Here is a 12,038-nt window from a genome sequence, read left to right on the forward strand (position 1 = left end):
TTAGTATACAGTGAAAAGTATTGTTTCTTGTGCGCTATACAGACAAAGCATACTGTTCAAAGAGAAGGAAACGAGAGAGTGCAGAATGTAGTGTTACTGTCATAGCTAGGGTGTAGCCAAAGATCAACTTAAGGCAAGGTAGGTCCATTCAAAAGTCTGATGGCAGCAGGGAAGAAGCTGTTTTTGAGTCGGTTGGTATCTGTTCTCAGACTTCTGTATCTTTTTCCCAACAGAAGAAGGTGGAAGAGAGAATGTCTGGGGTGCATGGAGTCCTTGATTATGCTGGCTGCTTTTCCGAGGCAGTGGGAAGTGTAGATAGTGTCAAGAAGAACAAGTGAATTCAACTGGCTGATATTTATCCTTCGCTCATTATCACTGAAACCAGTAATCTGGTTGTCATCGCTTCACTGTTTGTGGATCCTAGCCATGTGCAAAAGTATTTCAAAAGTTCTTCATTTGGCTGTAAAGTGGTTTGGGTCTTCCTGGCAGTGTGTGTAAGCTGTGAGGTGTATGAAAGCTTTTAAGTTTAAAATACATTTATTAGTGTCACAAGTAGGCTTACATTAACACTGCAATGAAGTTACTGTGAAAATCCCCTAGACATCACACTCTGGCGCCCATTTGGGTATACTGAGGGAGAATTTAGTATGGCCAATGAACCTAACCAGCACGTCTCTCAGACTGTGGCAGGAAACTGGAGCTTCCGGAGGAAACCCACGCAGACATGGGGAGAATGTGCAGACTCTGCACAGACAGTGACCCAAGATGGGAATCGAACCCGGGTCCATTGCGCTGTGAGGCAGTAGTGTTAACCACTGTGCCACCATGCCATCCGTAGCAGTGCTAAATGTTTGAGGGTGCATCATGCTCCTTGGGAACTATTGAGTTTAGCCTCCGCTGTGTATTTCTCCGTTGCTGCCAATGGGCCTTGTCAGACATCCGCGAAGCAAATTTTCTCCACGAGTTTTCCCAGCCTCTGGCCTAACCAATTCCAAAAGGTTGGCCTTGGCCTTGTTGTGAGCTGCATGATATGATAACTGTGGAAGACAGTAGCACCAGGCCAACATGGAAGTAGCTTTAATGGAGTTAGTTTAACACATATGAATAGTATCTTTACCTGAGGCCATGTCATGAATAAATGTTTTGGCACTTTGCCTCATGACTTAGCAAGTCTATCCATCTGAATCATATAGAATTAGAAGGTACCAGATTGAGGTGTGCTGAGCTAGCTGAAGTGGTGAGAGGGTGTTCTGGAATTGACCTCAACACCACTGCAGAGATTGCGGGATGAAGGGAGATCCTGGTTCCTGCTCCTCATCACTATACAGCTGCCTCTACCCTTTGTGCCTCTCCTTTCGTTGGCATGGGGTGAAATGGAATTTGACTTGAATGTGATTCTTTAAACAGCACCCCAGTGACTCGGAGCTCACACGTGAACAAAACGGTGAAGCATGTGCAATGTAGGAGGTGGTTGTGGAACGCAGGGAAGATAGACTTCTGTGATTTGTGAGAAAGCAAAGATCCAACATCAACTTCTGAGCTGGGGAAGAGAGAAATTTGTGTCAGTCTCCAATAGGTTCTGTTGATAGATGTTAAGTACCCAGTCGTTTAAGGTGCTAAGGTTAATGGGTGTTGGGTATTGATTGGTTAATTATACTCAGATGTGTATATAAAGAGTGAGTCCATACCGAAGGAGATTGTGTTAGAGTGGAGAAGTAAACTCTGTAATAAACAAACTCTATCAAAGCATCCTGGTCTCAGTGTCATCTTCACAGCCAGGCCTGCGAGTTTCTCTAACAAATGTGTGATAAATAAAAGACAGAGAAGAGGTTTTGTTTCACATCATCTTTTCTTGAGAAGCAGTGTTTGATAGAATGATCTGTTTGGCAAAATTTATGGCACTGCGTCATTTCGGGAAAATGTTTGTGCTCTTTATGTGCTGTGCCTCATGGACACCTTCTCCTTGAGAATCCTGCCTTTTCTCTATTTTTAAAGTGAGCAGTTTCTCATTTTAAGCTTCCTCTTTTTAATGGTCACCTGATAATGCACAATCTCACTAGCTGTTCTGTCTGGAGACAATACACATCTATTTAACCTGTGTTGAATGCTCCCTCCACCCACATTGTCTGTACCTTTAAGACCTGGCTGGCTGTAGAGATTCGCATTCTAATTAGTATTCTGTAACTTGATTTCTGTGTCTGTTTGCACTGTTTGAGAGCAGATATCCACTCCATCTGATGAAGGAGCAGTGCTCCGAAAGCTTATGGTATTTGCTACCAAATAAACCTGTTGGACTTTAACCTGGTGTTGTGAGACTTCTTACTGTGCTTACCCCAGTCCAACGCCGGCATCTCCACATCATGCACAATTAGCCAAGCAAGCAGCCGCTTTCCTTTCCAGAAATTTCCACTGTTGCTCTGGAGATGGCCAGTAGGAGGTGCATGGGGGTCACTTAGATTTCTCTCTTTCCCCAAGGACATGAAGCAAACCTCCTCTGGTTGCTCCAGTGACCTCACTGAAACCCGGAGAATAACAGCGAGTTTGTACACGGTCAGTTTCTTTTTTTTTCCATCTTTTGAATAAGTAATTAAAGTGAGGCCCTGTCTGTCTGTCCTTTCAGGTGTACGTAAAAGACCCCATTGCACTACTCAAGGAACAGAGTTCTCCCTCAACCAACATTACCTAAAAAAGGACAGATCTTTATCAGACAGCTGTTTGTGGATTCTTGCTCTGTACAAATTGACTGTCCTACTTACGACAATAAGTACTTGAGTAGCTGTCAAGGGCTTTGGGATCAATACTACACAGTTCTCCATGTGTGGTGTCACCAATATTCTGCAAACTGAAGCACAATCTCCCCACTTTTATATTCAATTCCCCTCACAATAAATGATAACCTTCTATTAGCTTTCCCAATTACTTACTGACCTGCATTCTAGCCTTTTGGGATTCATGCCCTTGGATGCCCAGATTCCTCTGCACTTCAGAGCACTGCAATCTCTCACCATTCAGTGCTTCCCAGTACTGCACTGAACCAGCCTCCCATCCATTGACTCTGTCTACACTTCCCACAGCCTTGGCAAAGCAGCCAGCATAATTAAGGACCCCACGCACCCCGGACATTCTCTCTTCCACCTTCTTCCTTCAGGAAAAAGATACAAAAGTCTGAGGTCACGTACCAACCAACTCAAGAACAGCTTCTTCCCTGCTGCTGTCAGACTTTTGAATGGACCTACCTTGCATTAAGTTGATCTTTCTCTACACCCTAGCTATGACTGTAACACTATATTCTGCACTCTCTCCTTTCCTTCTCTATGAACGGTATGTTTTTGTCTGTATAGCGCGCAAGAAACAATACTTTTCACTGTATGTTAATACATGTGACAATAATAAATCAAACCAAACCAATAAACCCAGAAACGTCAGCCTGAATTACATGATCATGTCTCGAGGAGTGGGAATTAAAGACTTGATGCAGGATTTTCCAGTCGTAACCAGCAGCACGGTGGCACAATGGTTAGCACCTGCTGCCTCACAGCGCCAGGAACCTGGGTTCAATTCCTGCCTTGGGTGATTGTCTGTGTGGAATTTGCACCTTCTCCCTGTGTTTGTGTGGGTTTCTACCAGGTGCTCTGGCTTCCTCCCACAATCCAAAGATTTACAGGTTAGGTGGATTGGCCATGTTAAGTTGCTCCTTAGTGTCCAAAGATGTGTAGGTTAGGTGGATTAGCCATGGTAAATGTATGAGGTTACATAGCTAGGGCAGGGGAGTGGGCCTGGAAGAGTCGGTGCAGGATTTAAGGAGAGTTATAAAGTAGGAGATAAAGTTTTGGGAAGGAACTCGAGAGTTTTAATCTGAAACAGCCATGGATATGGCTGTGAATTCCATTCTATTACCTTGCACCTTGAGCGAATTTACATGTTAACATTATCTTTCTTTTACTTGCAGGCCAAGTACGCAGGACTCATCTTCCGTCATGAAGGCTGGCCTCTCTGTGTCCACGAGAAAGTGGTGGTTCAGTTAGCCTCTCTGCACAGAGTTCCTCTCAAGGCTGGGGATTTTTACATACAGATTGTACCGCAAGGGAACCAGTCCGCCAAATTGGTGCTAAAATGTCTCTCTGGAAACGGACAGTCCTTAGAAGAAATTCTTGTCCCCGAGTGCATCTACCCAAACATCTTCACCATGGAGTTTCTAGAAAATGTGAACCGTGAGAGGAACTATTCGCTGCACAGCTGCCTTCTAACAAGTGGCACCGCTGTCCTGAGAGTACATTGGAAGAACGTCATTAACCCTGCGTTTGTTAACAAGCCGAAAACCACGCTGAGCCATTCCTGCTACAGCGCGGTTCACCATGACCAGTTGATAGACACCAGCGTCACCACGGAAAAGATGCCTCAAATCACAGAAAGCGGCAACTTGCCGGAACATTGCACGCCTGGTGACGTGATGCTTTCGTCTGAAAAATCAGCAATTTTGGAAGATAAAATGAACAGCGGAACTCATTTATCGGGGAGCACTCAGTCTTTCGAAAGCGATGTCAAACAGGAGCCTTCCAAAGTATCCAGTGAAGGAGATTGTTTATTGTTTCCACATAATTCTAATGACACCGAAGCGTCTCCTTTACCGAATTTAGTTCGACCACTTTCTGCAGAGAGGCCAACAGTTAATGATGAAATTCTGGTGGTTCCTGTGACCGAGAGCAGGATTAATACCAAAGTTTTAACCTTTGCCACAGACTTGAGCAGTCCGTGCCAACGGAGGAAGCAGCATCGAGACTCCGTGTACCTTGAAACGAGGCGCCTTTTCAGAAAATCATACATGGAGGCTTTGCAGAACCCAATGCAACTGGGCTTCAGTTCTGAGGAGTCTATCGTTGAGGAAAGCACGGAGCATAAAACTGTAGCAATCGGTAACGGAAAGTTAAGGCCATGTACGAACAGGGTTGGTGAAAAGCAGAATCGTAAGCACGACCTGCACGCTGACCGGTCCAAAGCTAAAGGAGGGAATGAAGAGGTCAGAAGCAACCAGCACTGCCAAGACCCAACTGAGCCTGTGACGTTGCAAGAGAGTTCTTCTGTCACTGACAGCAGAACCTGTCGCAGGAGGTCCAAGTCTTTGGATTTGGCCTACAAGAACTTACAGGGCAAAGCACTAAGGACAAGATCCTCTTCTGGCGATTCCTCGCGAAATCAAAAGAAAGTATTAAACGGACACTCAGCGGAACCGGGGAAGTTGGAGACAGATGGGTGTTTGGCCAATGCTGGAAGCAGCTCCGCTACTCCAGGTAAAACCCTGCGGCTGGCATCTTCCTGCACAATCTGTCGCCAGTGTGAATAGAAACGTTGGAGAGGCTGCCAAAAGTCCATTGGCAGGAAACTCCCAGCCCACGGGTGGGACTGAAAATCCAGCCCAGCAGTTTGAATTTGCCCATTTAAATCACTATCAAATCTTAAAATGTCATCAAGGGCCTACCGCGCCTGGTGATCGTGGAATTTCCTTGTAGCAGGAGATCACTTGGAGCAAAAGTTGCTCTTTAAGGAAAATCTGAGATCAAATTTTGGCCATAAATTGTATATATCTTTCTTTTATATCCCATCCCATTGTTCATTGACCTACGGGGATAGGGCCTGGGTTGGGTTTGTGGTTGGTGCAGACTCGATGGGCTGAATGGCCTCCTTCTGCACTGTAGGATTCTATGCCATGACTGACCCCAAAATCCACTGTGGCCTTGTTTCGATTGCAGGTTTGTGTTGAATTAACTGATTCACAGAGTCAGAGTCACACATGGGGGATTGTGAGGAGAGGCAAAGATGAAACCGGTTGCAATGGATTTGATTTTCCTGATCGTGTTGTGATGCCAATGTCAACCTCAATTCCGGATCAGGAACCCTGGGAGTGGGTGGAATGACAGATGCAATTATCTTGAAGGTTTCAAATAAAAAAAGAAGCTGCCTCCAGGAGCTGGGTTCAGTTAAAGGATGGCGGCTGCATCAGGCAAGCGGGAGGCCTAATTGGGGGGCCCACCCAGTGTGGAGGCAGCTCCACTGGGAGAGGTGGGTGCTGCTGAGGCAGGTAGGACAGTGCAAGTGGTCATATTACATTGCAAAGACCACAGCAGCCAGGACAGGTGTTGGTTGTCATAGAATCATAGAGTCACAGAACGACTACAGTACAGAAGGAGTCCATTTGGCCCATCGAGTCTGCACTGGCCACAACCCCCCCCCCCCCCCCCCCAGGCCTATTCCTGGTTGTGGTGGCATCCTTTTCATCTTGGTAGTGCTGTTATGGAAGCTGTCCCTAACTTACCACCTGAGGACTGCCTTTAAAATGCCGGTTACCTCCACACATGGTGCAGTGTAAATCTATCGGCAGGGAGACCCCACTGCCATCTGGAGGTGGCCCTTAATTGGGCCACCAATTGTCATAATTACCTGCCGCCTCATTGGAGCTGACTGCTGACTGTCTTCCCCGCCTACCCTGATAATCTGTCTTTCTATTATTGCTACCAAAGTGGATAGCCTTACATTTATCCAGCAGCAGAAGTAGGAATGATTCAGGGAGCTATCCCGATGCAGCTCACCCCTATTATCCCATCTTTCTCCCTACTCCCCCACTGCCTCCACAGTCTCCCCTTGTCTCCACAGGGAAAACTCAGTCCCCTGTCTCTGGGGATGGGAGGTAAACTGGGCTTCCCACCCAAGATGACGATGCAGTGATCGTTGTTGGAAAGAAGTGTGAGTGTGACAATCCCTCCCAAGGGCGAGTAGCAAAAGCTACAAACATAACACGAGATAACCCATCTCTTCTGGTCCATTATGTTCAATCCATAATGGAATGCCCTTTCGATCATGGTCAGTTGTTGGCCTAAGCAGGGGAGAGGGAAATGGGAGCACGTGGCTAGCTGGAGGTGATGGTGCCCACTCTCCTTACATTAGACCCAAGTTCCACACTGGCAACCCAATATTCATAGACTAGAAATCTCACCTCTCCTTCCCGAGACTCAGACCTCGAACCTTCTGAATCAGAGGTGGGAATGTTACCATTGGGCGAAGGCTCAACCCAGGTTAGAGAGGAGAAATTTCAGCCAGATTCTTGGTTCTGGTTACAGACCAGCAACCTTGGCTGCATACTTGTGAGGGAGATCATTAGCTACAGTCCCTGAGAAACCATCGTCCATGAGGAGAGTCAATCCACGAGGAGCCATAGGCATCCCTCTCTGTTATAGAGTGGCAGGTAGTTACGTATCTTGAGGGGCACCGCTCCACATCAAGCATGGGGCAAGGCAAAGGGGCAGGCCTCCATGAACTACCACAGCCAATATTGGGATTGAACCCATGCTGTTGGCAAAATTGTGCAGCATCCACAAACTATCCAACTGAGCCAACTGACCCCTCTACATGTATAGAATGGACGAGGAAAGGCTTTACCCTTTGACAATGATAAACCCCATGGCCAATTGATCTACTCTCTCGGCTAACAAAGTTTAAAGTTTATTTATTGTTGTCACAAGTATCTTACATTAACACTGCAATGAAGTTACTGTGAAAATCCCCCAGTCACCACACTCCGGCGTCTGTTTGGGTACACCGAGGGAGAATTTAGCATGGCCAATGCAGCTAACCAGCACCTCTTTCGGACTGTGGGAGGGAACCGGAGCACCCGGAGGAAACCCATGCAGACACGGAGAGAACGTGCAGACTCCACACAGAAAGTGACCCAAGCTGGGAATTGAACCCGGGCCCCTGGCGCAGTGAGGCAGCAGTGCTAACCACTGTGCCACCATGCCACCTATAAATAATGGCTTTAGAGGCTTGGTACTGGAGAGTGACTAAAACCTGTGCAACTATATCTTAACAAGGAGCCACCAATTTCAAGAAAGGAAAGGGGGCAGAATTGTCAGGTAAAAACGCAGAACAATGTGCCATTGCACAGACGGCCCAATTGCGCTGGCACAGATAATCTGGTGCCTCTCTTGAATAAGCTTAGCATTGGAGGTTTCAGCTGTCAGAATCACTTTAAGCTGTTGTCACTCTGATGCGAAAGTAAGCCTTAAATTGCTGGAAAGATCTGCAGATGTGTGGTTAAATGGTCAAAGAGTGTAAAAGGGTGCCGACCTCTTATCTTTAAAATCTGAGAGAAATATCTAGTTGTAAGGAAACAATGGTTGGTTCACATTAACCTTTGACACTGTCCAACAGACTCTGCTCAATGCTTTTGATGTAATTATGAAAAAAAGGTCAAAGTAACATGCAAGAGTGTTGTCTTCTGTTTATTATTCTTCGCAAGGAAAATTGACATTTTCTAAAGCTATGTTGTGTTCTTACATGGAATTATACAACGTTTGCAGAACATTCGGCCCAGTTATGCTGGTATTTAAGTTAAGCTTATTTATTAGTGTCACAAGTAGGCTTACATTAGCACTGCAATGAAGTTACTGCGAAAATCCTCTAGTTGCCACACTCCAGCAACTTTTCGGGAACGCTGAAGGAGAATCTAGCATGGCCAATGCACCTGACCAGCACGAGGGAGGAAACCGGAGCACCTGGCGGAAACCCATGCAGACACGGGGAGAATGTGCAGACTCTGCACACACAGTGACCCAAGCCGGGAATTGAACCCAGGTCCCAGGCGCTGAGGCAGCAGTGCTAACCACTGTGCCAGCGTGCTTATGCTCTAATGAGCCATTTTCGACCATAACTTCATACAGCCCCATCTGTGCGTCTTCTATTCCTTTCTCTGTCATGTGCTTACCTGTTTCTTCTTAACTGAGTCTTGTTATCTTATCCACTCCTTGTGACAGTGAGTTCCACACTCTCACCTGCCTATGAGTAAGTTTCTCCTGAATCAACTTATTAGTGGCCATTTTTGATTGGCCCTTAGTTTTGAACTCTCATTACATCTGGTAACACCCTCTCTACGTTGCTCGAATTAATCCTTTTATAATTTAAAAGTCTCTGTCAGGTGACCCCTCTGTCTTCTCTTTCCCAAAGAAAAGAGTCTGGGCCTGTTCAGCCTTACCTGATAGTTACAGTTTCTCGATCATCTTTTACCTATCATCTTTGTCCTGCACTTTCTCTAATACCTCTACATCCTTTGAGGAGGTCATTACTGTGCACAGTACACTAAGTGTTGTCTATTCAATGTAGGAATTACACACGCAATCCACAACACCTGTGCAACCAGAGAACAGGCTGTTGAAAGGGGAACAAAATTAGTGACAAGGTGGGTCTCAATGCCTTTTGCCGACCTGCCTCCACTGGGATTTTAACAGTGGTAGTTGGGTGGCTTGCTTTTCCTTGTGTCAATTGAAATCCTTAAATGGTCACTTGCGTGTCTTCTCCCACTGCCGCTGGTATTGTACCAGCAGAGGGATGTGCCCACAATGTTGGGAGACTGCCAGGTAAACTCTCATGACCTAGATGTGTGGGCTCAGAAGATAGTGGCGGGGGAGGGGGTTCTTGATTAGGCATCCTATGGTCAAAGGAGGGCAGGTGGAATTTAAATTAAATTCATATAAATCTGGAATTAAAAGCTAGCCTTTGTAATTGTAACTATCCATCAATGCTCTGTCGAGAAATAAATCTGCATCTGCTGTCCTCACCTAGTCTGGCCCACATGTGACTCTTAAATGTGACTCAGTTGTATCTAACCACTATGAATTAATAAAACTGGGCAGATAACCCAGTAGCAACTGAGGTACCAGAAATAACAATGGCACACCCCAGCCCTGCAGACCCTACAAAGTCATCCTTCCTAACATCTGGAGGCCCGTGCCAAAATTGGCAGAGCTACCCGACAGAGTAGTCAAGTAATATCCTGACATAGTCATACTCATGGCATCATACCTTAGAGACAATGTCCCAGTCACCATCACCAGCAGAGGTCCTGACTGCATCAGAAAGCATTAGTCCCACAGAATAAGAAGAGAGTGCTGCACTGTGCCATCCTTGGGATGAGATGTTAAACCCAGTCCTATCTGTCTCCTCATATGTGCTGTACTCTAGATGACCAAGTGATGAAAAATAACTGGAGCCAATCTGTACATACTTGTAGAAGTTTTTATTTACTGAGATGTGGGTGAGATTCTCTGGCCTCCCTGTGGTGTGCTTCTAGGGGGCGGGAGGTGGCGTACCATTGGCTGGCAGTGGGATCTTCTGGTCCCGCCGCTATCAATGGGATTTCCCATTGATTCCACTCCAGGCTGCCAAGAAACCCATGCCAGAAGTGTGTCGTCAGCGGGAGCAGATGATTCCACTGGCGTGAAGAGCTGGAAGATTTTGTCCATGCATTCCAACTTTTTCCTCCTGACCCCACCACCACGGTTTCAGTCTGTTCCTAGGTGTTAATTTTATTCCTTTTGCAGAGTTACAAAGCCAGAGCACACAGTGGATGGGGCAAGTCCTTCATCCATCTCCTCGCTTGTTCCACAAACCAATTCAAATTGAATCCCATTTATAGTCCCCATACGAGATCCAAACTGACAAGAACAGGCATTCTACCTGATCTCCCACTAGGAACACAAGTGATTCCCAGTTACTGTCCATCACCTGCATACAATTAAACATAATTAATGTATAATTAACAGTGGGGTTTGGTCATAAAATATGCCAGGGTATTCCTGACCTATATGTGGCTCAACTAACTTTGTAAGAAGTCTCACAACACCAGGTTAAAGTCCAACAGGTTTATTTGGTAGCAAAGAGTGGTGACTATCAACTAACTTTAACAGTAAGCAAATTGTTTGGCCATTTACCTTCAATTCAACTCAATTCAATACATTACACTTTATTGTCCTTAATATCCCGCTATCTCTCTGCTACCAAAAAACCCCAGCCCAAAGAGACTGCCCACTTTACCCGGCCCAGCTCGCTCCTGTTCAGAGATATTCTAGCCCAGAAGCCCCCTACTGAGCAGTAGTGGCTCCAACGCAGAGACACTCATCTCCTAGGCTGCCCACTTGCACGTCTAGTGCTAGTTGAAGAACTGACCCAGGAAGAAGATTATTATAGAGAGATGTGGAATGCATTTGGACCCCTGAGTTTCAGTTGATAGTCAAACCAGGCCACTCCAGCCCTCCTGACCACTGTACCCCGGATCTCCCCGCCTGCATGAAGCCCTCTTTCTATCACTGCCATCTTGTTACCTTATTGGTGTGGTGTAGTTACATTTTCTACACAGCTACAATGACCACATTTCAAAAGTTTCCACATTAATCCAAGTTTCTTTCCCTTTACGTTATTTGGACTTGAACTTGTCCAAGTCAATGTCCCCTTAGATGAATTTCCCAACAGAAGCCACTGTGTAATATTTAGGATACTTAGCCATCCCGAGCCCATTGGGACTGCAAAACAATGATAGTCCCTAACCACGGCACTAGTTGAGATCAACTAACTGAGCACAACCTGACAATTAAACCCAGGACATTCTGAGTAAATGGGGTTTACTCATAATTTGTAAACATATTTACTGGCCGGTCCGTGGCAAGCATGGAATCCTAACTGGAAGGTTTGTGGTAAGCACAAACCGGAAGATGAATTCTTAGTGGTGGCCTTATTATAAAGTCATAGAACAATACAGCATGGAAACAGACCATTCATGGTCCATGCCGCCCATGGTCCCCTCCCAGCTAGTCCCAATTGCATGTGCTTGGCCCATATCCCTCTAATCCTTTTCCATCCATATACTTATCCAAATGCTTGTTAAATGTTGCTATTGTCCTTGCCTCAACCACTTCCTCTGGCAGCTCATTCTACATACGCACTATCATCTGTGTGAAGAAGTTGCCCCTCAGGTCTCTTTTAAATCTTTCCCCTCTCACTTTAAACCTATGGCCTCTAGTTTTCAATTCCCCTTCCCTGGGAAAAAGACAATGGCCAGAATTTTACCGTCCTGCCCGCCACAGGTGAGGGGTGGACCATGGAAAGGTCCGTTGACCTCAGGGCGGGATTTTATGGTTTTGGGATGAGTGAGGCCATAAAATCCCTCCCTATGTGCATTCATCCTAATTATGCCCCTCATAATTTTATACACCTCA

The 12,038-nt window shown here is 45.9% G+C and overlaps 1 protein-coding gene across 3 annotated transcripts in view; it reads left to right on the forward strand.

Moving 5' to 3' along the window:
• plekhg4b (pleckstrin homology domain containing, family G (with RhoGef domain) member 4B) overlaps window positions 1-12,038 on the forward strand; it is a 210,802-nt gene that overhangs the window by 116,158 nt on the left and 82,606 nt on the right. For all 3 annotated transcript variants that reach the window (XM_078198318.1, XM_078198300.1, XM_078198309.1), the window contains exon 3: window positions 3,950-5,288. In XM_078198318.1, the coding sequence (XP_078054444.1) occupies window positions 3,950-5,288 (1,339 nt within the window). The remainder of the gene's footprint in view (window positions 1-3,949; window positions 5,289-12,038) is intronic.

This window comes from Mustelus asterias, chromosome 2 (assembly GCF_964213995.1).
Source record: "Mustelus asterias chromosome 2, sMusAst1.hap1.1, whole genome shotgun sequence".
In the NCBI taxonomy this organism is placed as follows: Eukaryota; Metazoa; Chordata; class Chondrichthyes; order Carcharhiniformes; family Triakidae; genus Mustelus; species Mustelus asterias.